The sequence below is a fragment of the Calidris pugnax genome, unplaced genomic scaffold (assembly GCF_001431845.1).
Source record: "Calidris pugnax isolate Ruff unplaced genomic scaffold, ASM143184v1 scaffold206, whole genome shotgun sequence".
In the NCBI taxonomy this organism is placed as follows: domain Eukaryota; kingdom Metazoa; phylum Chordata; class Aves; order Charadriiformes; family Scolopacidae; genus Calidris; species Calidris pugnax.
This window is the reverse complement of record NW_015090957.1, coordinates 1,599,603-1,626,821: the sequence shown is the minus strand read 5'-3', so window position 1 is coordinate 1,626,821 and position 27,219 is coordinate 1,599,603. Positions and strand designations below refer to the sequence as shown.

General features: G+C 51.7%; 1 protein-coding gene across 5 annotated transcripts in view; it reads right to left on the bottom strand.

The window, feature by feature from the left end:
• Positions 1-10,739: 10,739 nt before the first annotated feature.
• Positions 10,740-27,219, bottom strand: part of RGS9 (regulator of G-protein signaling 9) — a 31,636-nt gene continuing 15,156 nt past the window's right edge. For 2 of the 5 annotated variants that reach the window (XM_014952268.1, XM_014952269.1), the window contains exons 10-19: positions 23,624-23,653; positions 22,897-22,958; positions 21,823-21,936; positions 20,712-20,827; positions 20,174-20,261; positions 19,532-19,670; positions 18,429-18,514; positions 16,974-17,091; positions 13,303-13,703; positions 10,740-11,908 (exon numbers count right to left, since the gene is read on the bottom strand). In XM_014952268.1, coding sequence (XP_014807754.1) covers positions 11,752-11,908; positions 13,303-13,703; positions 16,974-17,091; positions 18,429-18,514; positions 19,532-19,670; positions 20,174-20,261; positions 20,712-20,827; positions 21,823-21,936; positions 22,897-22,958; positions 23,624-23,653 — 1,311 coding nt within the window. In that variant the 3' untranslated portion in view covers positions 10,740-11,751. Of the gene's footprint in view, positions 11,909-13,302; positions 13,704-14,981; positions 17,092-18,428; positions 18,518-19,531; positions 19,671-20,173; positions 20,262-20,711; positions 20,828-21,822; positions 21,937-22,896; positions 22,959-23,623; positions 23,654-23,836; positions 25,495-27,219 lie in introns of those variants that run through there. The other 3 variants (XM_014952271.1, XM_014952270.1, XR_001413202.1) reach the window with 3 other exon arrangements.

Here is a 27,219-nt window from a genome sequence, read left to right as displayed (position 1 = left end):
AGACACTAGCATCTGTGTAAACTTGCCCCCTCCCTGCGCCCGCAGCCCTTATAAGGTGTTGAATGAAGCAGTTTCATGAAAAAGGCTCTGTTTGGGGCAGTTCTAAGGCTTACATACACCTAAGTAAAACAGAGCCGGTGCTGTGCGGCGCTGGGATGGATTACCAGGGACCACAGGGAGGCCTATTAATTATTGTGACAAGCTGATCTGCTTGCGGACTGGTGGCTTGGGTTGCATGCGGAGGGGTGGGGGTACCTGCCATAACAGCCCCCTCCTCGAGGGGTTTGGGGAGAGCACACTAAAGCCGGGAGGATCTGAGGAAAGCGGAGCAGGAGGAGGGAACCCGAAGCTGAAGGAGCCCGTCCACCTGGGGCTGAGGGCTGAGAGCTGGTGGGGTCAGCCCCGGCCCCCGGTGCATCCCTGTCCCATCCTGGTCCCGCTGCAGCATCTCCCGGCTGCGGCACGGTGGGCGGCATGGCCCCGCGGCAAGGGAGAGGGTGGGCAGAGCAGATCTTGGCCATCCAGACTGTGGTCCTTCACCCCCTCAAACCAGCAGCCAGCAGGATTTGAGCACTAATTTATTTTTAATTGGAAAGCCAAAGCTAAACGGTGAAGCCTCTACATACGAGGCCATCACACTTTCTTATGAATTAAACAGTGGAAATATTTTAGCGCTGGCCAAGCTGAAATCTGGAAATACCAATATTTCACCAAAGCAGTTTTTTAATATGCAGCAGTGCCGTGCATATTACTCTGAAGCTTCTAGCTGTAGGTGAAATCTTCTCATCATCAGCTCTCAATATAATATGCGCTTATCTTAAAGGACATTTACTTTCCTGTGCTTACCGACCGTATTTGAATTGTCAAATGACACTTTGCTGAAATTATTAAAACCTAGAGGTCACAGAGAACCTGACTTGAAAGCGGGAACACAGATTCTTTCGTCTGAGGAAAAGTGCATATTTGGAATTTTAAATGCAAATTTTTTTGGAGGAAGAATCGCTTTTCTGGCAGTCGAGCACAGACGGAGCATTTGAAAGAAGGTTCTGCTTTAATTTTTGACAAGTGCTGTGAATAGATACTCTGCTCTGCCGTGAGAGGGAAGGGACAGAGCTGAGCCCCGACGGCCCTGCGCTGGGGAGGGTGAGCGGGACCCTCGTGACTGTGTTTCTGGGGGGGTTTACAGCGGGTCCCCCCAGGTCCCCAGAGCAGATGGCAGGTGCCCGGGCAGGCTGGTTCCTCAGGGAGGGCGGTGGGGAGAGGGGAGGGCTGTCACCCACCAGCCCTGCGACCTCTGGCTCTGCTGCTCAGCCCCAGCGCGGGGCCAGGCTCCGGGGCTGCGGGACCCGCGCGGCTCGGGCTGAGGAAAGGCAGGCAGTGTCTGGCTTATATACCCTGACTGCAGGAATGTTTGCTTGCTGAGGGATAAGGCTTATCTGTTCCCCTCGCTCGCACTTCCTTTTAGGGCGTTCAGCGAAGGGGCAGGCAGGGGAAAGTAAAGATGTTCGTCATCTCTCTCCAAAAAACCCTGGAGTAGAAGCACCTCACAGGACATCGGCAGATTAGCCGTAACCTTCCCGCTCTGCAGTGGCTCTCGGCGGGACGTGCTGTGGTGCATCCCAGGACATGCCTCGCTGCGAGGCCAGGCCCTGCCAGAAATGCTCCTTGGAGAGCCAGCCGGCTCGGCAGAGGATGAGGAGGCTGTCCCGGTGCCGAAGCAGGTGGGTGCCTCTGATGGCTGTTGGATTGCAGCGCGGGGAGCACAGAGGGGAAACAAAAGCCTCAGGACTTCTGAGTACAGAGTTTTCCCAACACGTCCCAGTTGCCCTGTGCTGGGCTGGCTTTAGGGCCGTACGGTGTCAGACCGAAGCTTCAGAAGCTGCTCTTATTCTGACGAGGCTCCTCTGGCTGGAGAGCTGAGATGAAGAACAGGAGCAAGCCCCACCGCAGACTGATGAGCCCCCATTTCACAGGTGGGGACACTGAGAGCTGGAGTCAAGAAGAGGTCCCAAAGAGGAGCCCAAAGAGGGTTTGGACCACGTGCCATCTCACCACCTGAGTGCAGTCGAGTGTCTAAGCACCGAGAGCCACCATCCCTTTCACACCTCCTGGAGCCACAGCAGGGCTGCTGGCCTCCCCTCCCTGCCTGTCCTCTCCCGCCTTGTACCGCTCAAATGAAGGAGCAGAGAGATGCCAGAGTTCAGATGTTCCGTATTTCAGCTGTGCGTGGTTAAACATGAGACACTTGGGACAAAGGATGAAGAATCAGATTCCTACAGCCTTGAGATGAGTGTCTGGTGACCTCTGCTGCCTCACCTACACACTCCATGAGAGGGACTCTGTCAAAAAAGTACTGCAGCCCCAACCCCATCACTTGAAGGTGAGCACCAACAACACTTGGAAGAAGAGGGGATGGAGGGAACCTGAATGTGATGGCAGAGCAGGTCTAGGAGGACATTTCCTACCATGAAAGGCCCTTCCATTTCCTCCCTTCTGCTACTACAAATAAAGATGTGGTTTGAGATACGCAGACTCCAGCCCCACCTTGCTCCAGCTGGTAGCAGAGGGCAGTGACATTATCACCAGAACACTTATTGGTGCACCTGTAAATATACTCCATTTTCTAGCCCACGCTGAAATCCAGGTTGTTCCCCTCCTCCCAGGTACTTCACCTGCACAACCCGAATTATTTCCCTTGGATGTGCTCACAATCACCCCTTCACTGCGCTGTGAAGCCAGACCCATCCTCACCACCACAATGCAACCCGACTGACCCGTGACAGGCCTCACCCCGGTGCCTTCCCAGCGAGCGGGACGGCAGCCACGCCGGCTGCCAGCTTCACAGCCTCCCACCACCAGCAGAACCTGCTCCTCAGCCCCTTTCCCTGCCTCCCGGAGAGCTCCTCGGCACTGATCTGAAGTTTGGATGCAGTGTTGTTTTTATATATAAATGACATTATGACAAATGATGAAGGATTAAATTACACTTCAATCAAATCAAGCCAAACCAGTAGGGATCGAGGTCCCAGTGGAAAGTATACATGGAGTTCCTCAGCTTCCTGATTTGAATGACTTTGTTCTTCTTCCAGAGAAAAAGGGGGGGGGATGAAGGAGAAGAGAGGGGAAAGGGAGAGGAGGGGGGAATTTGGCCTAAAATGAAACATTTTCCTTTTAAGTTGAACATTTGAAAATGGCTGGGAGGAAAGAACTGAAACACTGTAATGGCTGATACTGAAGAACAGCCTGGGACTTTTGCTTTTCGAGAACAGAAGCCAGGGAGAGAGCTGTGGTGTGAAAAAGGCAACGCTGTGTGCCTTGAAGGGGAAGGTGTTTGCAGCAGCCCATCTCCTGCAGACACTGAAAACCCCCTGCAAGGCACTAACCCAATTAGCTTTGCGAAGAGCTGTGCTATGAAAAGGCAAAGGCACTGACAGTGGTTTTGGTAAAGGCTAAAGACAGCTTCACTCTGCCTTGCACTCCCATCAGAGTCACTTTATTATCTTTGTGCTACCAGATCTTGCAAAGGTTGGCTCAAGAGCCCGTAGCTCTGCATCTCTGTCCAGCTAGAAAGCCTCTCTCAGCACCACGCGGGCTCGCAGCGCTGGTTTGCACGTGGGAGCATTTCTAAAGGCTGCTGAAATAGCCGTTCCATGACTGAGGCTGCCTGCAGTAGGCAGACAGACAGACGGACAGATGGGCAACAGATTCTGTGCTCCAGCGTCTGCATCAGGTACTTTGCTTCAGAGATTGTATTAAATACTACGCACTGTGTTCTGATTTCTGGGTGCAAATCTCGGGTATCGTGTACAATAGGTCACACCAGTGAAAGTCCAAACAAGGGAAGCAGAATACATCAGGGTCTCCTTTGGCTCAATGGTTGTCTCTGAGAGACAACCCATTGGGCTGACCTAGCTGTGACACACCACCCTCCCCGGATGGCGGCTGTCTGATGAGCTCAGGCAAACTCAAAACCTTCCTGGCAAATGAGACCAACGTTTCAGAAGACATTTCCTAATACTTTGGCACTATGTCTGCATGTCAATCACATGCTGTCAGAACCACAGCGCGTAGAAGACCTTTTCCCTCCTCTTCATTTATTACTGTCCTCAACCAACAGGCACCACCAGCACAGAGTAACTGCAGGTCACCATTAGCCTGCAGAAGGGGTGATGCAGGAGAGGGTTACCCTCTGTTTACAGGGCAGTTTACATTATTCTGGTCATAAGACGCGTGCCAGCCATGGGTACCTGCTAGAGACCCTCCTCCAATTCAGAAATGAAAATTTTAGTCTTACCCAAACGAAAGGCGAAAAGAACAATTTGGTGGGGCTGGAATATCACTCTCGGTGCATGGCAAAGCCACTTCCACTGAGAAAAATAATGGAGCCCACAAAAGCACACACATGCACACATGTCAACACGTGCTCAGGCACATGTGCCAGCCCGCAGCTCGACAGAATGAAAAGCAGAAGATCACCCCTGTCTGAAAGTCTTCTTGCTATGAATTTTCTCCCTGTAGTAATAGGCTTTGCAAAGTATGTTAAAGAATAACTTAAGCAATAATTCCCAGGAAACCATTTGTTACCTATGGTTAACGTCCAATCTGTTCACATTACATCTCAACTTTCTGACACAGAAATCAAGGGGAACACTTGTGGAAATCAAGATCCAAATTGGTTCAGCCTCTGAGGATAATAAAGACGTAGAAATATGTATAAATTTAAGTGGTTTTGAATAAGGACAGCATTTCAAAAAGCAGTCGAATTGTTACTTTGAAATAAGCCATTATTTTCTGCTTTTTAAAATTCCAGTCTTTAATAGGGGATGAGATCCAGACCGCCAAGAACCAAGGAGAGTTTTTGATGCAAATGAAAAGCAGCATTTAAGAAGTGCAAGTATCCCATAATAGAACCCACACCAAATTGCCAGCTCCCAGACCTGCCTGGAACATCCAAGGGTCCATCCAGGCCAGGAGAACAGAGCAGGAGGGTTTAGAGGCCACCTCCTCCCGAGTGCTGACCTTGTGAGTCAACTTGTTTCTCCTGGTGAGACCTCGGGGCTCACGTCACAGCCCCGAATTCAAACGTCTCCAGCCAAGGAGTGCGGAAGGTCTAACCTGGAGGGAGACCCAGACACAAGATGGGCAGATGTTGCTGTGGAAGGGAAGGGGTGGGAGGAGAGCTCCTGAAGTCCTCTTGGACTGTTTTTTCCGATTCTGTCCCTGTCCAATGTCCCAGGAAAAACTCTGTGTTTTACTGGAATTTATGAAAGAAAGCCTTTCTCTTCCACAGTGCTCTACTTGGAATATCACTGGCAAGGAAGCATCACTTGCATAAGTGTGAGTGATTCACACACCCTTGAAGAAATTTAGGATCTTTATGCTTGAGAGCCTCCGAGGACACCCACTCCTGGCAGTGGCCAGATCTTTGCAAACATTTGTGGTGTGGATGAGAGGGGAAAGAAGCCATTCTGGGAGGATGAGGCTGCCCCACATGTAGGGGCTGCCCCACGGCACGTGTGCAGGAGGAAGGTGGGCAGCAGAAGGAGACCTGCTGCAGCAGAGCTGGGCACAACAGGGGAGCGTCCGCGGAGCGGGAACGGGAGCCGGCCCTCGACAAAAGGCCCAATTAGCCGTCCTCCTGCAAACAAACAGCCCCTCAGCCCAACTTCTTCAAACATTGCTCACCAAACAAAAGGGCCACAGGATTGGAGGGATCAACCTAAGTCATGTACATCTATTTAACAAGAAAACTCATTGATAAGCAAACCACCTGATGCTTGCACAGCAGAAAAGAAAACACCTGGTTCTGCCTGTGGGTTGATAAGCCAATATCTTTAATCTTTTTTTTTTTCTCTTGATGACTGAAGTACACACTCTGTGCGGCCCTATGCTCCAGCCACATTGGTAATAGTAACAAAGCTTTGATGTCCCCCTCATTCAACAGAATGTTGTTTAGTTCAAAGCGAAGAACAGAGGCAATTCTTTGCTTTTAAATTATTAGCTCCCTAAGTCTTCTGTAATGATATAGTTTGACTGAAGTGTGCAGTTTATTAACTACATAAAGACGATATTATTAGAGCGGAGAAAGGCAGCCGAAAGTTTTGCCTTTCAGCTCAGCAGCAGGGGTTTTTGATACTTTGATCTCAATCAATGCTAAATGTCTTTGTGAGATAGAGGGAGCAGCAGAAATTACCTTTGGCACCATGACTACATCAATTATTTAGTTCTTTTTCTTATAAATTAAAGTGTTCTTCAACTTTTACCCCAATTTTTTCTTCTTCTTCTTTTTTTTTTTCCCCCCCTTCAGTTGATTGGAGAAAAAAAAAAAAAAAGAAGGCTGACTGGAAGAAGTCTGGCTGTGAACATTAATAAAAATCCCAGTGACCTTTCCCAGTCCTGGTCTGGAAGGGTCTTCTCTGGGGTGAGGAGATGGATTCGTGTGAGCAACAACAGCAAAAGGGGTAATGTGCTGTTTAACCAAATGACTGCACAGGTTGTTACCGCAAATTTGTCTGTGTCTAGGCTAATTTTCCCTTTTTTTTTTTTTGTCTTTTCCAATATTGCCAGCATGAATGCTGCTGGAAAAATGGGACACCTGATGGAAACAAAAGGATTGCTCTAAGCAGGATTTAAAGTGTTGGTGTTTATTAAAGTTCTTTCCATTGGTCCCAGCACACGCATCAGAGGGAAAGTTGAGGAGCAGGAAGGAGGCAGCCCCATCTCGGGTAACGAGCAGAGTCACCACAGGTCTCCTAAGGCTTAGAGCAGAGATTGCAAAGAGCCCGAGCCCTGCCCCGGGTCTGCAGCAGGTGCCCACACACTGCACGCTGGATGCACTATTATTACACTCTCATTAACACCGCTGATGCCAGGTAATCCCACCCAGATACAAGATGTCACCAGTTCCACTCGTCAGAAGTTGTGTCCAGTCTGGAGTTAGTCCCCTGGAGCCTATGGAGGGAATAAGCTGTTTCCAAAGATGATTCATCCCATCCTAAGAGGGGTGACCGATTCCCTCCCTGGAGACAGAGGGAGCCCAGTGTGACGGGACTAGAGGTGAGTAGGGATAATGCAGCCCAGTGCTCCTGCTGGGTAACAAGTGGATAGAGATTTCAGGGGAATTTGTGCTGGTTTAATACTCCAGGGAAGAGACCAGGCTGATGGCCAAAGAGCAGGGCCAAGGGAGGAGGATATTCCTGCCATTTTGGGGACAGAAGTCGGTGGCTGGGCTTCAGTGCTGTGGTGTCTCAGAGTGTGTGAGAAACCACTGGAACCAGAACCTGGGCTGGGAACACGAGCAGCAGCACCACGGAGATGCTGAGGAGCCAGCTTTACACCAAGACTGAGCTGGATGCAGCACGAGGATTTAAAATACTGTCCTTTGGCCAGAGAAAATTTTTGTGAGAGATAAATAAAAGAGGTCTTTGCAGAAATGTTGAAGCATGAACTATCGGAACTTCGATATATTTATATGTAGAACATGTTGGAGAACAACATAATTCTGTTTTCATGGTGATCAAAGTTTTGCAAGAAGGAGGACTTGAGACAGTGTGCTAAGCTGCTATGGCAACATGAATTTTAAAAAGTAAACTGACTTGCAAGAGCTTATCTTTTCCTCTTCAGTGTTGTGCAGAACAGACTTGGGAACCTCTATCCTAAAAGGGATCCTGCGAGGTGCTCACCTCTGCTCCTGGGCCAGGCGCATTGCAAATTCATAAAACATACCCCTCGCGGCACGGGGACAATTCCCCTGGGGACTGAGTTTCTTTCTTCCTGCCTCCCTGAGGCTCCTGCACCCCAAAATGCCAATTCATGGTGACTCTTTCATAATATATTTATCATCACTCAGACATTCAGATGTACCACGAACCACTGCAGTTGGCCTGACACGCTGATCTGGGTGGTGAGCGGGACGCCGAGCGGTGCAGCCCCTGCCCAGAGGTGAATTCCACCCTCGCAGCGCCGTTTCCAGGAGCACCATGATGTGGGCTCAGTTTACATCTCGCCTTTCAACCCACCCTCCCAAAACGCAAAGGCAGCGGTGTCAGGAGCGTTCCTGACGGCTCCCCTCACGAGGGGATGCTGTGAAGAGCTGTCGTGCTCTGAGTCAGCTGTTCTGCCGGGGCTGGCATTGCAGGCAGGAGGAGCCTGCTCCTCGCAGAGCCATCCCAGCCACGCCGCCTGCCAAAACCACACTGGGAATCTCACGGGAACGAGTCCTCTCCTGAGCCAGCTGGTACTTCCTGCTCCCCAGGCCCGATCCTGCCTGGATGCTGAGCATTCTTTGTTCCATTTTTAAATTAATGAGACTTGAGCAATGCGCAGAGCGAGACTTCAGAGGAAAAACAGGCCCTCGCTCTTCCTGGCACTTTGGCCGAATGTCCCAGCTGGAGAGGAGAGGGAGACACGTCACACTTGGAGGGACACTTGAGGGATGCCGATCACCTGGAAAACCCATCTCTAATTTGGATGTTTTAATCAGGCTGACCACACTGGCCATGCCCTCCATATGTCCCTCCTTCCACCCTGCAGGCCAGGCACGGCGTGGTGTGGACCCCAGCCCCGGGCACAGCCCCCGCACAGGGCTCACCCCAACGCTGGCAGCCCACGCCGTGGGACCCACCTCCTGCCCATGGCTCCAGCCAGAGGCTGGGGTTCCCCAGCACGGGACTCGCTCCCATCCTATCCCAACAGTGTCCCCTTGAGGTTGATGGCTGAGGCAGCCTGGGAAGAGCCCTCACAGAGGCCTGGGGGAACCCCAGAAGCTGCTCTGGCTTTTCAGGCTGGCCCACTGCTGCAGAGCGAGTGTGCAAACAAGTCCCAGCAGATGTGGGTCCCAGCTGGAGGAGCCCATGCTGACGTGGGGTGTGGGACCTCCACAGGGGAGAGCACAGCACGTTGTAGAACCACATGGCTAATTAAGCATCTTCCTTCCAGGTTCATGCAATCAATATCTGCAGTCCTACCATTGTGGCCCCCTTCCCTCAGCTCAGAGCTGGAGCTGGGAAGCTCTCCCAGCACCAAGGAGCCGCAGCAGGGCTGTGGCCTCTCCGTGGGTCTGTGCCAGCCCTGAGCCCCCCCAGCTGCTGGGGGCAGGAGAGCGGAGCCGCTGCGGCGAGGGCATGGGGCTTCCTCGCTGCTGCTGGAGTCTCCTTTCTTCTGTCAGCCAAGCAGTGGGGAGTTTTCTGAGAAACTGCCCACAGGGAGCGATCACTTTTTCCAGTCATTAACCTTACACATCCCTCACATTATCGGAATACCTTGGATGTCTAAGTTGCTGCAGTGAGCTAATTCCTCCAGGTGACTCCAGGCAGCGTTAAATGGGCTCCTGCACAGCGAGGGGATTTGAACTGCCAGAGCTGAAAGCGCTCCCGACTCCAGCACGCCAGGCCTCCAGCGGGGGCGAGATCCTCAGATGTCCCCGTGCGAGCGCAGCACGGTGGCAGGAGGCATCCGGGGCCTCCGGAGCAGCGGTTTTCAACCCGCAGCCAGCAAGCGCCTGGGAGGTCCACGGGTGAAGGGAGGAAAGAAAGAAAGCAAGGCAAGGGCTTGAGATGTACGGTGCAGGGACCTGTCCCCCCCAGGGAGTCCTCAATTGGAAAGATATTGGGGAAAAAAGGCAGTGCCCTGGAGGGATAAATGCTGGGAACCCCCAGTGCTGGCCATGGGACACCTATGGACCTCTCTGTCTGGATGTAATTGTATCAAGGTGTCCAGACCCTGACAGAGCAGCCAGTTTTGGATCCTGAAGTCCTTCCTTCGGTTTAGAAGATGAGTGTGAGGCCAAGGTACTGTTTAATTCCTTGGCAAAGAAGGGGAGATCTTCGCAGTCTGTCCCTTAAGGAGCAGAACAGGTCACCAGAGATCATGAGCTTTCCATTCCCCACGTGTGCACCACCGGAGAGCCAGCACAGCCGCGAGCGCCCGCGTTCCTCATGGAGATCACACGCCTTCACCAGCCTGTGAGACCGGGACAGGGCCTGCGTCTCCCTCAGCAAGCCAGGGGCACGCGGAGCCCAGCTGGGGAGGAAGGCAGGCTGTGTGCCCACCCCGGGTCCCTGCACGCCCGCGGTGCTGAAGAGGAGGAAACCACAGGCTCCACGTGACGGCGGTCACTGTCTGCAGGGAGCGTGACCCACGTCCCAGCCCCAGACACACGCTGCTCGTCTGCGGCCGCTGGAGCAGAAGGTGGAGGAAGAGGCGCACAAGAGGAACCCCAAATCAATGAAAGAAATATTAGCAGCGGGATAACTCTTATAATATGTACCTAATTAAATGTGATATCACTAACTCTCAGACATCGCGATGGCTTCCTGTCATGGTGTTTCCTGGATTATACATTACCAGTGTCCAGTCAGGAGCTGCTGAGTAACAATACTTAATGAAAACAATCACAAAAGAGACCACATTTGTCTCTCATGAGTAATAGGTGGTCACTGGCAGTGACTGCCAGAGCAGAACCAGATCTTCCCGACAGAGCAAAGCCAGCGAGAGCAGTGGGTACAAGAGAAGCACCACGGGTGGTGTGGGGCTGCACCCACCTTTGCTTTGGGGTGGTGCATCTTTCTGCTCCCCTGGGAAAGAGTCTTTGGGTAGAGAAACAACCTCTTGATTTTCCCAAACTGCCCTGTGATTAGAAGCATCATCCCAGACCTGGGGGACATGGGGACCACCGAGAATGTGTATGGAGAGACAGTAAATCCCCCAGCAGAAGTCAGCAGGAAGAACCACTCCAGCCACACAGGCAAAGCTCCATTTACAATTGGAAATACAGAACAGTGACATCAGAAGTCACAGGCTACACGGCCAAATTACAGAACAACGACCCACCCCACACACATCTAGGAATGCCCTCCGCACTTGAACAAAAAAATACCTTCAAACACTGACACAACATAAGGAGAGCAATGTTTAACACTCTTGAATCACAACAGAGTTAAAGACTGTGGCAATGCATCGATCTCGGTTTGGAGAGGCCCAAAACACAGGTTTATTTTGGATCTTCCCAGGTGTTGCTGGGGTGCAGTTCAGGTCATGGTTTCAAGGCCCATCCCAGCACTGAGAGGCCCCAAAAGGGAGACGGAGCGAATGCAGCAGTGCCCTGGAGCCTTTGCTCTCCTCCTGCACTGCCTGCTCTTCGGGATCAGTTTTGGTTTGGACTCAGGAATGATGCTATGCCACACAGTACGCAGCTTCTCATGAGGGGCTCGCTTTATTTTCCCCAGCGATCAGCTGTCTCTTAATGAACTTGCTTTAAAATTAAAACATGATTAATAATAAGAGGTGGACCCAAGCTGGGGACATAAACATGCCCCAATCTTGGCATTGAAATCTGAGCCCTACTCTGAAAAACGCCTGCCAGCTCTGCTCCAGCTGTGCTGTGTACAGCCTGCTGACACCTCATGGCCAAGCAAGTAATTCAGATAAGACACCATTTCCCAGGATATAAATATACACATAAATTCCCCATCTGCTATAAGGCAAGAAACGAGGTTCATTTATCAAGAAGTTTGTAATGAGCAGATCTGAATAGACCAAAGATAGGAAAGAAAACCAGTCCAGAAATTCTTCAGATTCTTGAATTTCAAACAGACGGGTCCGTTATTCATAGCTGTGTTGGTCTGAGCTTCCTCGATGCTGAAGGACGGCTCAGATGCACTTCTTCAACAGCATGGCCTGGGTACTGAACCACACACGGCAAACCTCGTGCTCCCAGGCCTGGAAAGGGATGGTCCATGTCTGGGCTGCTCGCTACCCAGCTCTTCCCTCTTCCGTGGGGTTCTCCCAAGGGCAGATCACCTCCTTGGCAGAGTCCTTACGAGCTCTGTGGTGGTTGTCCTCTCCCTCCACAGAGTCTATGGGGTGGATTCGGCTCTCCAAAGGAGCATCCATTTTTATTTGGAAGAAGCTGTGTTGTGAAATAAAAACTCATCACACGTACGGCACTTTTTGATGTACTCTCTGAGAGAGCGAACACACAGCACGGAGTCTGGCTTTGAGTTTTCCACTGCTCAAACCCCAAATCCCAAAGCAAAACTCCTGGGCACAGGCCCGCAGAGATGGAAAATGAAGGAAACGTGCACTCCCACCTCTTTGAAGCAAAACTGCTGTGTGACACAGCTCCAGCACAGCCAGAGCGCGGAGCCAGGTGGAGAAGGAGCCCTCAGATTTGTGCTTTTGAATTTATAATGTGGACTCATCCACTTGGTCAGCAGCAGAGGTGGGTTAACAGGGGTTGAGGACACGTTACTCTTAGTGAGGGCCAGGGCCAGGATTTGGTTTCAACAGTGACAGCCTCTCCAGGCAAAAAATCCCTGTCCTTACACATCCTGCTCGGGAATGACAAATGTTTCATGACTCTCCCTCAAGATTTCTCCTCCCTTGTTACTTCTGGGTCTCCTCTGACTTTCAAATCATTAAACCGAACTTGAACTGGCACTTGAGAACAAACACGAATATACGAGCAATTTTCAAAATTCAGGGATCAAGAGTAAAACCTGGGGGCTTTACACCATGAAGAGGAGGTGTGAGCGCAGCAGAGAGGGACGGCTGGCACGGGCTCTTGCCCGTTTCTTACCAGAGAACACATCCAGAACAGAAAGCACGCGTGAGGAGCGAGGGGAAGAGAGGCTTCCAGAGGCCTGACCATGGTGTGTGCCAGGCAGCACAAACGCCATGGGGGGGTTTAGAGGCAGTTTAAGGAGCAGCAGCCATCGGCCCGGCCCGCAGCGCCCCCCCCAACCTGGCAGGGAGGAGCCACGGGGACAGATGGGGTCCCTGGGTACCTGAACACTCCACCGTCTCTGCTGGGGCAATGACCTTGACCTCATCTCCAAAGCCACCAAAATAAACAAACTGGATAAACAACAACTTCTGTTAACATACGTGGGGCAGCAAGGCCGCCATCTCCTCCGGCCTGCTCTGCTGTGAGGGGCCTCAGGACATGGGGCAGGGGGGGACAGGCGGTGCTAGTGCCTGGTGTCCCCAGGAGAGGTGAGGCCACATCCCTGAACCCCAGCAGCCTCACGGCCCACTGCTCCCTGGGACCACTGCTGCAGCACCTCCATTTTCCTGCCTGGCACCAGGGAGGAGCAGTGCCGGTGCCAGCTCCTGGCAGCCGCCATGACAGGCAGCCCCAGAGCAGGCAGACACGGGGCTGAGACGGCGAGAGCTGACTGGAATATGAAACACAAACCCCACTTCAGTGGGCTCAGGCAATACTATTTCAACCTAATTACAAACCCAATCAATCTCAGAGGCCAGCCCTTCATGAGGGCGGCCGGGTGCCCTCAGGGTGCTTACCTGCTCACTGCCTTGGTGTCCGGCTGGAGCTGCCGCTCCCGCTCGCCCAGTGGCTGCACCTTCCCGTGGGGCATGGCCGGGCACTTGGGCGAGAGTGTGGCCAGGACGGGCGAGGACCAGCAGCCCCTCGTCAGGAACCGGCCGAAGGACAGGGCGGCCGCACGGGACTTCCTGCTGCCGGAGGGGAAGGGGCCGGTCCCCTCAGGGTCCCTCTCAGCGCCCGCCGTGCTGTCTAGGGCCACGCTGATGGGCGAGGGGCAGGCGGTGCCGTGGGGCAGGGCCGGGGGGCCGGGGGAGGCAGGAGCCAGGCTGCTGGGGCTGAGGGGCAGGCAGGCGGGCGGCCATGGCGGGGTGCCGGCGTAGACAGCCGGGTGAGGGGCCAGGGAGGCGAGGTGGCACCGCTGTGGGGAGGAAAAGGAGAGAGGCTCAGTCAGGCCCGGGGGGGCCACATGGCGGTGGCTGCCCTCCCCAGGCTTCCTCAGAAGGAGAAGCCTTCTCCTCCTTTGGAGGCCACCGGCATCCTGCCTTTGGAGGAGAAGGGCCGGGTGCTGTCAGTGCTGTCGGGAGAGACGGGGCTCAGCTGGGAGGCAGGCGGCTGTCACCCCAGCCCAGCCTGGGACGGCGTCCCCCCTTCCTGCAGCTCTGGCCCCCTCCCTGCCCTCCCGCAGCAGGAGAGCGGAGCCCTCACCCTTTGCCCATGGAAAGCAGCAGGGTCGTGGCTACCGGCCTCAGCGGGCGCTGACAGATCCGGCCCCACACCCACTGGGATGCTGTGGGAGACACCAGTTTGTCTCATTCCTTACAACAATTAGCTGCAGGCACGGAGGAGTCGGCTATCCCGAGAATGTCATCTCAGTTGTGAACAGCATAACCATGTCACGCCCGAAGCACCAGTGTGCTGGCTGCCGTGGCGGCCAAGAAATAGGACACTGAGCTCCAAACCCTGATGACCGATAATACAAGAAGCTACCAGTGTCCCTTGGCTGGTGCTGTGAAGTCTCCAGCTCAGCTAATTCAGCCCTCGGGCCGCAGCCGAGCAGAGACGGATCAGCAGAGGACATGCTGCAACCCGGGGTCCCCCCCGCCGCTTCCCAAGGACTCAGTCCCAGCAGAAATGAAATGCAGCTCGAGTGTCCAAAGAGAAGTGATGAGAGCAGAGGCACATACAGAAGACACATGCACGCGTGGCAGGGAGATGACACAGTGAAGGATGAACATGCTGAGACAAGACAGAGAAGGATGAACTCGGTTCTTTTTTCATTTTCTACATTTATTAGACAGATGAATGCATAGAAGTGATGGCCAAGAAATGAAACAACATATTGCTCTGATTTCCAATGGAAACAAACAATTTCTTGGCTGGCACAAAGTGCAGTTCAGTTTGTGCCGCGGTCACACTTTGTACCGGGCGACCTTCCTCTTTGGGGACTGAACAGCAAGGGCCCGAGGAGCGGGACACTGGGTCACGCCAGCTCAGTCAGCCCAGAAGCAGAACAGAGCCAGCTGCTGCCTGCAAGTGCGGGACTGGTGTTTCACAAGCACAGTGACTCCAGAGCACGCAGCATTAACCCGTGTCAGCGAGGCAAAGCTGAGATGATGAAAAATCAGAGGAAGGAATGGATAGAGAGAACATGAAAAGCAAAGCTGAACAAAACAGAAGTAGAATCAGAGGGACTGACTGGAACACACAGATTTGTTATTTATTATTTATACCCTGACTTCATCTCCCACATGTTACTGCACACTGGCAATCCCAACGCGCTCAGTGCTCCATGTTAGACAAACTCTGAAGAGACTGTAGGGCTCATCACACCCAAGTAGCTTTGGACCAACCCTGTCCAGTTCTTGAGTCTCCTTCAATGCTCTGTGTCAAAGTAGGTTGATGGTGCTCAGTACCTCACCTTCAAAATCCTTGTGATTTTAAGCAGAATTGAAAAATGTATGGTCTGAGCCTGCTCCCCCTTACGATATTGCAATATTTGCCACTGCTTCCACTGGGAATAAGAGCAGAGACTCAGCCAGCAGACCTTGACACCAGAGCACACGACTCACACAACTGGTTTCAGTTCCTCTAAGGTTTGTCACCATTAGGTTAATGCAGGTCATTAAAATCTCCCCAGCTCAGCTGCACAATGCAGGGGACTGCTTCTGCAGTGACACCAGATCAGAGCACACAGCCCTGATTCTGCCCCCATAACGTGCACAGGGGGGTCGAGAGTCACCGTTCAAAGCTGATCAGACACAGCCCTGTCCGCGAGGGGCTGGTCTGCAGGAGCCTCGGTACCCGAGGGCTCCCACTCACTCCCAGCCTCCTCCATCTCCCAGTTTCTGTCAAATCCCACCAGCAGTACAAATGGATGAACAATAAAACAGGAGTGAAGAAGCTTCCCGGACCTCAGTCCTTCCCACCCAGGCCCTCTGTTTCCCCTAAATTCTAAGAAACAAGGAAGCTTTTCTGCCCCACCCCCCCCAAATTCCCTTTACTGGACTTTGCAGGAATTTTCCCACTTCTGGTAATCATTGGCCTGGTCCAGACACACCGGGGTTTCCCAGCAAAGCCTGGAATCTCCCTGAGCTCTTTAGCACTACCGTAGTTGTTTAGGTTGCCTCACTCTAAAGAGCAAAAGAGACACAGCAAATGAAAAAAGCACTACTTAAAGTTGAAGTCAGCTCCTAACATCTTTGCCCTGGCTCTTCTTTGCCCCTGGGCTACAAGCCAGTGACAATTGGAACTACCTCCCGTTAGGATTTTTTAACACCAGAAAACAGAAGAGCAGGAAAAAGACAAGACGAGGCGGGAAGGATTTGATAAAAGAAACACAAAGCTGTGGCTGCATCTCCCGAGCCCTCCCGCAGGCTCTGTAGGGCTGCACACCCTCATGATTGGGTGGGGGGGATGGAGGGGGAGCAGAGCCTTCCTCTGATCATCCCCAACGTGCCAGGGGTACACTTGGGAGCATCATTAAAATTCAAAGGGTCACCCAAAGCTTCAGAAACCCTCGTCCTGCTGTTCTCACAAGAAGCCTACACAGCTCTGCTGCCTGAGGCTCCTTCGTGCTGGTTAGGAGGTGCAGGATACTGGAGCTGAGGGGGGTGCTCCTCTCAGGGGTGCCGGGCGTGCAGCCCTTGGGAGGGGGCAGACCCCCTGAGAAGATGGATGCAGCACAGAGGCACTCCAACACGGACCACCTCTGCTCCGAGGAAGGCTGATTTGAACCCAAAGGAGTGGGAGAGCAGAGCGTTGCTCTGCCTTGTGCCATCCCAGCTCCTGGAGGAGCAGGAGGCAGGGAGAGGTGGCCGGGCTGCCCAGCCTCCTGGGGGGGCTCGGGGCAGCCAGGGGGCATCCCCCCTGCGGGGTGTGCAGGAGGGAGCCGGGGCCCTGCACCCCGTGGCCGGCAGAGCCAGCGGCCTGGCTCCGGCAGCACTGCCATGCCTGACGTGCCTGGGAAGTGACATCTGCTGCTCCAGAAGCCATGGCAACGTGCAGGCAGCAGGCTGCTGGCAGAGCCGGCCTGGGAAACCTAAAGCAGCACTGACACCTTCAGGAAGGGGAGACGAAGCTCAACACCAGCCTCAGCTTGTCTTTTCCCTGCGCTGTGCCCTGCAGGGCTCAGAGCCTACTTGGGAGGTTCCTGCTTGAGCTGGCTCCTGCGATCCAGCTTGCTCATGACCTGCGTGATGTCCACGGTGGTGGCGGCTTCTTTGGCTTTGGCCTCTTCCTCCTGCTGCCTCAGGATGACAGGGCTGGGGCTGGAACGGAGGTGACGGCGTCCAAACGGGAAGGTGGAGCTGGGCAGAGTGAGAGAAAGATGCAGGGCGTTACTGAAAAGCAGAAGGGCACCAAAAACTCACTCCTGGTAAGAAAACTTACCAGGAGGGCAAGCTCAGACACAGAGAGGGACGTGCCACTGTCACCCTCACAACAACAAAGAAGTGGAAGTGAGGATGAGGTGGTTTAAAGCAGGACTGGGTGACTCAGTGCCACAGGACTGCTAAAAATGTAAATGCAGTCCTGCTCCTGGTCCTCAGGAGGGACTCCAGGGCCGGGAGATGGCCGGCACATCACTCCTTTTGTTTTCAGTGTTTGCATGTCACTCTCAGTGTGAAGCCAAAGAACTCCCATCAGTAGAATTTTTTCTAGTGGTCTCAGTAGGGTCAAGATACAGACCAGTAGGGGTGCTTCTGGTGTCTGTGATACCCCAAAAAACCACCCACTACCTGCTTGAGCTAGGCCATTGCCAGCAGCAGCAGAAGCAAGTGTTTAACCACCTCTAGATGAGCTACGAGCTCTTCAGCTTAGCCAGGATGCTGCGTACTGTGTCTCCACAACGGGCACTGACAGACACGAAGGCAGCCACCAGCATCATCAGCACCTGCCAGCGACCTTGTGATGTGCAGCCCAGGGAAAATCTAACCAAACTCCAGGCAAGACAGCAGGAGAGCTTCCTCTGCCAACTCGAAACAGGCTTTAGATGAAACAATAGTGTCCATGATTCCTCTTTCTTGCTTGCTGGGTGGATGGGTGCAAGAGGAACAGAGAAAGCACACCACCCAGTTGGGCTCCGACAGTGCACGCTCCGCTTTCAGAAGCAACTGCGGTTCAAATAGCCTGAATTTGCTACACAACCTTCATCTTGGGCAGGAAAAAGCCATTTCAAGCCTGCCCCTTCTAAGACTGTCTACTTTCTGGCAGCAGTCACTGCTGCCTGTCACCTTCACTTCGCAGGGGGGAGGTGGCTCAGAGCCCAAGGAGGACCCTGCGGTGGCTCCGTGTCTCTGGCCGCCAGCGTTTCGTGGGTGGGAGCTTTCCCATGCCCTGTACACACTGCTCTCTCCTTCCAGGAAAGGAGCCATGGTTAATTCAACAATCACAGCCTTTCCAAACAGACCCAACAGACAAGGCAGCCGAGCCATCCTCGGGTCAATTCTGACTGCACACAAGCCACTTCCAAAGGGCTCACAAACTTACAGCGTAACCAGTCTCAAAGCAAGGCATCTTTTTAGTGAAAAATTTTATTTAATTAAGCAAACATCTAAATCATAGTAATTTTGCTGCAACTCCGGGTTTTTCTACCCTTGCTACAACAAGAAAAACAAACCCCACAATTACATTCAGTTTCACTTGCCTTTTTTTGACAGTCTCTTGTGGCACAACAGCCTTGGCCAGCATTTCCTTGTATATTGGAGACTTTAAATAGCGGCCATAGGAGTCCTACTAGGAGAAAAAAGAGAAACTGGTAGTTATGGGCTGCAAACACCCTTATTAAAATCACCACCAAATACAGCTGCTCAGGAGCCAGGGAGGCTGGGAACCAGATAATCTCCCCCAAACAGCCCAAGGGACTTTGCATCTTTCAGGCAAATGTAGCTGTTTAAACCAATACCCTTTCATCTTGCTGTAAAATTCCCAGGATTTCCCACCTCACAATAAAGCTTCCCAGGTAAGATCCAGACCAAAAAGGTCTGAACTGAGCTTAGCCCAGGCCCGTGGTATCTCACAGTCGTTGCAAGGTGAGGAGCTCATGTTTCAGGAGCCAAACTGTTCAGCAACTGGTGAAAATCAGTGTAGTTCTGCTGCTTTCAGTGTCAACGTGCAGTAGCTGCTGCTCTGCTAAATGCATTTTGTGTTGCTATAAGGAGGAGTCACGGGTTATTTGTGGTCACCGTGATCTAATGAAAGCCAAGACATCAGTCTGTCAGTACACTGACATCAGCCCACAGTCTTGCATCAGTCTGACCAAAAAGAAGGGTGTCTAACAACATAACCACAGAAAAATGTGTGAAAAGACTCAGTAAAACTTGAGATGGGCCACGTCTGGTTATGCTCTTGGTACAAAACTCATGCAGTTATATCACAATTGCTGCCACCTTTCCCATCCACTGCTGAAATCCTGTCGGGTACAAGCATCCCACCACAGAGACACCTGCTGTCACACACACACTGGTACTAAATGAATAAAGTTCAAAGATTTGTTCAAGCTTTGAATGAGCTGGTGACCGAGCAGGACTTCCAGCAGCCACCTGACCCCCATCACCTTGGGGACATGCTGCCTCAGAGGGAAGAAGCAGCAGCAAACTACAAAGGCCTGGAGCAGTTCCTGCTTAAATCAGCAGATTTGAGGGATTTTCAAAGAAAGGCCACTTGAAAGTGACAGCCGAGAGCACACAAGGGCACGGAAAGGCCCAGAGAAGTGGAATCCCCCTAAGGCTTTGGAAACAAATAACAAACCTTTTTCATCAGCATGTAAATGTGGGTCTGAGCAGCATCTAACACATAGCGATGAGGGTGCTTGAGGCCTTTCACTGTGATGCCCATTGTTGTGCCATCAATGTTAATCCAGCGCCTTGCTCCCGGAGCCAGGAAGAGCCTGCAAGGAGGAGGGATCAACAGTGCCCTTATCAGCTGGAGAATTCCCAGAGATTCCTCTGTCTACACATGAAAGGAAAAGTCCCTTCAGCTCCCCACTATAATTTGCTGCCCTGGTCTTGGGCAGTCAATCTCCTCTTCAGCACTGTGACCTGCAGTCACTTCCTCTTGCACTGGGAACACACAATACAAACCAAATTTTAGCTCACTCTCCCTGTGGCAGCCTCTGGGCCTTTGCTATTCCACACCTCTAGTTAAATTACATGCTAAAACCTAAATGGTGTGGAGTGGAGAACAGAGTGGAAAAGTAACTATAACAAAACAATGCTTGTGCTTTTATCTTCAAAAGCTCCTTTCCTACATGGGGACACAGGACTGCCACATTTGATGGCAGCTTACAAAGAAAAGTCTCAGGAATAAATCATGTGGAGAACGACAGTGTGTAGAGGACGGTGATGGGACTCCTGGACAAAGAGTTTAAGAATGCAGAATTATCACACTCACTTGTAAATTTCTTCTGCTTTTTCTTTGACCTTGGATTGGTCTCCATACTTGAGATCCTCACAGGCCTCCCAGAAACTCAGATTCTCTCCTGCGAAACAAGGATGCAGTCAGCAGAGAGCGAGACTGAGGAAAACACAGTCCCATTTATTCACTCCTAAACTGAACGTGCTCGACTCAGTCTGCGTTGGCCCCAGTTCAGCCTCTCCAATTCTTACAGCCACCTGGAAAATCCCCTTGGGACCGAAGGAGGAAAACAACTCTCCCCTGTCCTCTGCTGAGGGACGATGTCACCTGTCAGAGCCTGTGAATCCAGGCGGTTCCAGCCTCCTTGGGACCATTTTGTGTCCTGTATTTTGTGTCCTGTGCCACTAGATGGTATTGCCTGCGCTGGCTGCACAGCCACGGCCTCCAAAGGCACTTCTGCTGCCTTTTCTTGGTGACTTTGTCCCTGTCTCAGCTCGCAGCACCCACTGCACAGCCCTGGATTCCCACCACGCTCTATGCTGTGCAGGGACACAGGGACACACAGCAGACCCACCGCTGAACTCCTTCTTCAGGAAGAGCTGGAAGTTCTGCCGCCCTTTGGGGTCCCGGATCAGCTCACTGAAATTGAAGGCCCATCGCTCCACGCGCATTCTGGTGGGGATTTCCACTCTGCACGGGTCGAAAACAAACAGCACTGCCAGTTCCACGCGGCCCATCTAATTGGCAGATTAATTAAAACCAAAATGCCCTTTGCTGGAACGCCAAGAGACTTCACAGCACTCACTGTTTTCCAGAATGCTGTAATGAGCTCCCGAAGTCAGCCCACTAAGTAAGCTGTAATTAAACAACTTGGTACACAGTGGGATGAGGATTTATCTCGGATTTATGCTGCTCTCACAATGGCGGCCCAGCTTTGCTGGAGGTTTGACTCAGTCCCATTCTGGAGGAGGCACTGGTTGTTGCCCAAAGCTTTGCTGCTCATAAAGGCATTCTGTGAAGGTATCCTTTGGGGCTGTCTAATGGGATATCATCACTCTAACAGGATTGCTGGTCTCAAATGAGAACCAGTAACACGCTGTGTGCTTCAAGCACAGAGATGCCACTGTGTAATTAGCAAATGCTATCCGAATGGAAAACCAAGGGAGACCTCAGAGAAGGGAGGGACAGCCCGTGTGTGCCTCCAACCCAAACTCGCTCCTAAGAAAGCTGCCCAAGGTGTGAGCAAAGACCAAGGGCCAGGGGTTGAACCCTGAATTGCCAACCATTGGCAGCACGTAATTTAGCAAGGTTAATGCTAAGGCAAGTGCTATACCTGAGCATAACTGGCCATATTCCATTCCTGCACTAGTAAAAATGGACTTTCATCCAAGGGGAGGATGAGACCCCCTCAGCAGGGGCTGAGTGCATACTCCCATCATCAGTCTAGGAATTCCTGTGATGTTAAGGAAGCCTCCACTTGAAGAAAATAATGCTGGAAGTTCAGTGTGGAGTATTCCCAGGAGACAGTTTCTTTAGCATGGCCAAGCCATGTCAGAAAGGGAACACTTCCCTGCCCATTATCAGAGGCCAGATATCATGATGAAATCAGCGGTTCCCTTTTCTGATTTCTGTCAGCATAAAGGTCAGCGTAAACCACAAGCTGGCAAAAGAACACAAATACATACAGCTTTGCATTGAGATCCCAGAACTCGGTGTCGTCTGTTACCCAGGGGTTGCTGGGGAGACAGCCAGACAGGATGGGATCGTTGGAGAGGAACTGCTCCGAGTATTTCACAAGCCTGTAAGTAAATCCAACAGAATCACCTTAATCTGCAGGCAGAATTGCAGCCACCCCCAGCACCACCAGATAAAGGGCTGCACAGACCAGAGATGTCTCCAGAGCAGCAGCCCTATAGCTGGGGGTCCGGAATGTGGGCCCTGCCTTGTGAGAAAAATCCATTCATCAGCTCAGTTCATCTTTCCCATTTCCCAAACAATGATCTCCTGGTTGTCTTTCAAAGCAGTGAACTTGTCAGTTCAAGCACAGGGAGATACAAGACTCTCTTCCATCCCCTCCTTTTGCCTTTTCATTTCAAGGAAGTGGGACTAAGCCCTCAAACGGCTTCTATCTCCTTCCCCAACCCAGTGGAAAAGGCCTGATGCTGGGATGCTTTTGCCACACATTACAGAGAGAAAAGTGCCAGAGAAGAGGAAAATGAGTATTTGCTCAGAGTGGGTTCTTGGCAGCCTTCCCGTGGGGTGTGGGAGAGCCCAGGGAGCTGCAGGAGCACTGAGGGCACAGCCCGGCTTCTCCGCTCCTCCGCTCACCTACCGCAGGGCTCATTCCTCTGCAAATGCCTCTAAGGGCTTGGCACAAAGCAAAAATGTCTCCATCCCAGCAGGAACCAGACAAACACTTCTCCTACCTTCTCAGTTGGCCAGACTTGTAATTACAACCGATTTCACTAATGTCCTGGAATTTTAGCTTTCTCCTCCCTTTTTCATTCTTGAAAAAATCATCTGGTTTCTGTGTTTAAAATTCCTTCCAGGCCAAACTGCTTTCATGTGCTTGAAGCTAGGAGAGCACTGTCCAAGGACCCATTGCTAACAGGCACCTTGGCACAGATCCTGCAATTGTACAGTGCTGCTGCACAAAGCATCCCACAGCTTGGCACCAAAGTGCTCGATCCTTCCTTCTCAGGAAGGAGATGAGTGCTGAAGACTAATTAATGTGTGGACAGAAGGAAATCAGGACTTACCCTCCAAGAGAGACAGAAGATTTCACTCTGGACTTCATGATGGCCTGCTGATAGTACATGATCTGAGAGGGATCAGACATGTCCATGGTTAGAAGCACGGAGATGTGAAGACAAGACCATCTAATCTGAGCCTCAAACATGCCCTCTCCCAGGTAGTGAGGCTAATTACATCAGCGACTGCTTCTTCCCTGATTATTGGATGTCCAAGGAATCAGAGAATCCCTAAACGGTCTCAGCAAAATGGCTGTTCTCACTGAGCTTATTGCAAGTGTCAGAAGAGCATTTTGCAATGTGCAAGTAATTAAAAAGCACTCCCCGTGCTATACAAAAATTGGATAATAGCTACCATTCTAGGCACCTACGAATGCTCTGGATGATTTAGCATGTAATTATCATTGATCCTTGGCTGTCTCTATGCTGGTGCCACTGGATGTATCTCCTACGATTTCCCCACCGCTAATTGTGATCTATTGGATTTCATCCCCGGTGTCTGTCCTTGCCTGAGCCTTCCCGTGCTGGGGAGAGCTGCTGGCTGCCTGCAGCGGGAGGTGCAGAGGCAGGAAATGCACATCCACCAACAGCTCCGTGGGGCAGAGACTCCCCCAGCCCAACCCAGGTGTCTCCAGAACAGCTTATCCCCTGCAAAGGGGGCTTCGAGCCCCCACGCAGCACCGACGTGAGCGATACACACGGAAAGAGCACCTGGGGTGAGGGAAGGACCACTTACCTCTCTCCTATAAACATCCATAGTTTTTTTCTGTAAAATAAAGAAACAAAAATCATTACATTGGGATAGGTGCTTTCACTTTTCTGAGATGCCAAAACACCGTTGCAGGGCTGCCACAGTGCAGCGCTCTCCAATTAATTCTCATTACAATTAAAATCAAACACAGCAGCTCAGCTAATCAGGGTATCATCAAAGCTAAGAGCATCCACACACCGTAAATTGTTCCATTAGCTGTATTTACTGTTTAGCATTGCTTCTTCCATCACAGGCTGCCTGTATGCCTTCAATTACGGGGTTATTCTAGTGGAGCTAAAATAGATTCGTTTACGAGACACAGATTAGATCATTCAATATTAGCTAAAGGAGACAGGAACCAACACATTGCAAAATATAAACACCACAATTAAAAGCCTCAGAAGCAGTGTCTGCTGTGCCAAGGGTGCTTATGTTGTGATTTGAATAACTCAGACTATGTTACATGTCATCCACAAATGAGCGAGCAATTGAAGGCAAGAAATTAACTGCAGGGTGTTTATTCACACGGCTTCCTTTGAAGCACAGTTACTTGGTGTGAAATAAACTTGGGGGAGAAGGAACGACAGGCTGAGGGAGGGACCCTCCCACAAGCCTTTAGCTTTCAGCGTTTCAGCTCTTCATCTCCTGGTTTAGGCAATAAAATCTGCATCCCAGAACCGTTCTACCAAACTAACCCTGGGGCTGCCACCCATCCCACGGCTGCTCTGGAGGGGACCATTGTGGGACACCGGTGTGGATCTGCTTTTCCATTTTAACAATTGTCACTAGTCCTGCTCAGGAGGGAGAAACTATTCTTTATATGGAAGAAAAATAAGCACATTTTGCCAACACTTGGCTGGTTTTGAGAGGGTGCACTCACCAGTTCAGCAGCAGGAGCCCAAGAGGCAGCCACCAGCCGCTCTGTGCAGCGCTGCCATGGAGCCAGCCCCCTGATCTTAACACAGACCTCACCTGGCCAGGGCAGCACTGACAGAAATCCTGGCTGTGCCACTGCAACGGGAGGAAGCTTTTTCTGCTGGAAATATCACCACCAGCTCTGAATGCCTGCGGCACACAACCTCAGGAGGGACAAAGAGGGAAGCAAGCAGTGGCTGCAGCAGCAGCAATGCCCTGCTGGCCACACAGGAGGAACCGTGTGCCAGGGGGTAAGGGCTGACACATCGGGGAGGCAAATCCTCTTGGCCCCCAGGATCACTGGCCACGGGGCTGGACAGCCTCCCTGGCTGATTCAAAGCTTCCTGGGACATCTCATAAATGGAGGACACACAGACTAAAGAACAGGTTGTCACGCTGTAGCTGTACCCAGTGCCAGGCCCGCTGCCGTGGAGGCACCGTTTCTAACCCCATTTCTACAGTGTCATCTTTGTTTCAGACAGACTGTAGAAATTGGAGGGAAAAAAGTCCCCACCTGCTTGTGCAGAGAAACTCGCTGCATTTGCTGTCCCAGAAGCATCCTCTTTAGAGAACTCTGTTTCTGTTTTAGGCCAGCTATTTCCTGCACAATAGGAGTTCTCTATCTCCCTGAGTAACCCGAGAGACAAACCAGGCCCCATCAGATTTACAAATGCCAGCTGAACTGTTCTGTTTGAGGGAACTTTAGTGTGGCTGGGTCATTTGCTTTAGGAAAATTAACACATTAAAATCATTAGATGGTTTTAAAAGGCCCCTCATTTCTTCCTCTGTTTTGTGAAGTGGGTGCCTCCAAGGTGCCGTGGGGTGAGCAGAGGTGGCTGCTGGCACAGGGGCTGGAAGGCAGCTCACGTGGCAGTAAAGTTGTGTTATCTTCTAGAGGGGCCTTAGAGGCAGGCAGCACAGCACACACACGAGACAAACAGCTGGGGGGAAAGAGAAAAAGACCACGGTAAGTTAAACATTACATAGAGCAAGAAAGGCATGAATTAAAATGCCGTCACAACACAAAAATTATACGTGGGTGAGTAAAAATCAAAGCTAATGCCATGTCTGCAAACAAGGAAAGATTTTTTTTTTAAGGATCCCCTCCTGCCACACGTAGGTCAGTGCCTTGGACAGCTGGCCCTGGGACCCTTACCCCCAGATACTGAGAGCAGCAATGCCGAAGTGCTCCTACCACCCTCATTTGCAAGGAAACAATATTTGGAACAAAGGAGTAATTTCTTATAATGAGATTAATTTTGCAATGCCCTTAATGAGTGACTTATCGCAATTACCGCGGATAAGCTCCCCGGCCCTGCAGGCTTCAAATCAAAATAGCAATTAGTGAAAGACCTTGGTCTGTCTCAGGCAAGCGCCACGTGCTGTTAAAACTCCTCCTCCCAGGACACGCAGCGGCGCTTGGACAGCCCAAAGAGCCTCGTCACACCCCCTGCCACCAGCCCAGTGCTCCCCAGGAGCTGCAGAGCTCAGCTGGGAGCCAGCCAGGACCCACACGGCTGAAGCCACGAGCTCTGATGAGAGCTGGGACATCTACTGACTTCCAGCTAACCACTGGCATGGACCTCTCTGCTCTCCACGTGGAGATGATGGTCATGTTTTTGCCTCTCGGGCCACCACTCCATGTTTACAGAGACCATCACACCTGTAACAGTCCGCATGCCCAACTTCCTTCTAATTGCCAGTTTTCCCTTATTTTGTTCATCTGCTTCAGTTATTTCAACAGCTGTGATGTGTGCAGCACAAGTTATACATTTATCAGGCAGCCAAACTGATAGAGTCTCACGAAATTCAAGGCCAGCAATGACTGTGATGATTGCTGGCTGGTTTGCTGTGTACACCAAGGCAGGGCGTTTCATTCAGTACTCCCTGAACCAGGCGCAGTGATTTTTGGCTAAGCTAAAGCACCTTTTGGAAGGACTCTCTGGTTACAAAAGCTGAGTGAGTACCTGCAGGAGTCAGCGGGCTCTGGCAGTTGCCTGGTAACTCACTGAGCACTGAGGCTCCATCCCGGGTAACAAAAGGCTAAAGCATCCCTTAATTAGCTGTTCAATGGACGGCTGCCTCTGCCTACTCCTCCTGCCCAACTCCTGACTCATTCGAAGGGAGAGGGATGCCCATGGGTCAGCAATGAAAGTCCCTCTCAAAGGAGCCTGATGTTTGGCTGAGCAGCTGTTTATCCCCAGAGGACATATCAATGAGGGAGGCAGCAGCCCACCAAAGGGTCTGAGGCAAGTGAGAGAGATATTCCTGCCAATATCAGCCTCAAAGAAATCACTCTGATGTCAGAAATTAATTATCACCGGGAATATTTTCTTTCCCAGCTGCCCAGATAGAAGAAGACTAATTGGCCAACCAAGTGAAGATAGACTGAGCGGGAACGGAGACACAGATCAAATAAACAGGTGCTGGATTCATGCACTCACTTTCTGCTCTCATTTCACCTCTGCCAGAGCCAGAGGCTGGGCCCACAGAAAACATCGATAAAACCCTGCACTGCCTTCAGCAGGGTAAGATATGGCCAACAAAGCCCAGTCCAGCTCAGCATTTACCAGCAGAGCTTGGGCCATCCTTTCCACTCACCAAAGGCTGCTGAGCCACAGGGGTCTGTGAGAGAAGCCTGCAGAAAATAATAAAAAAAAAAAGCA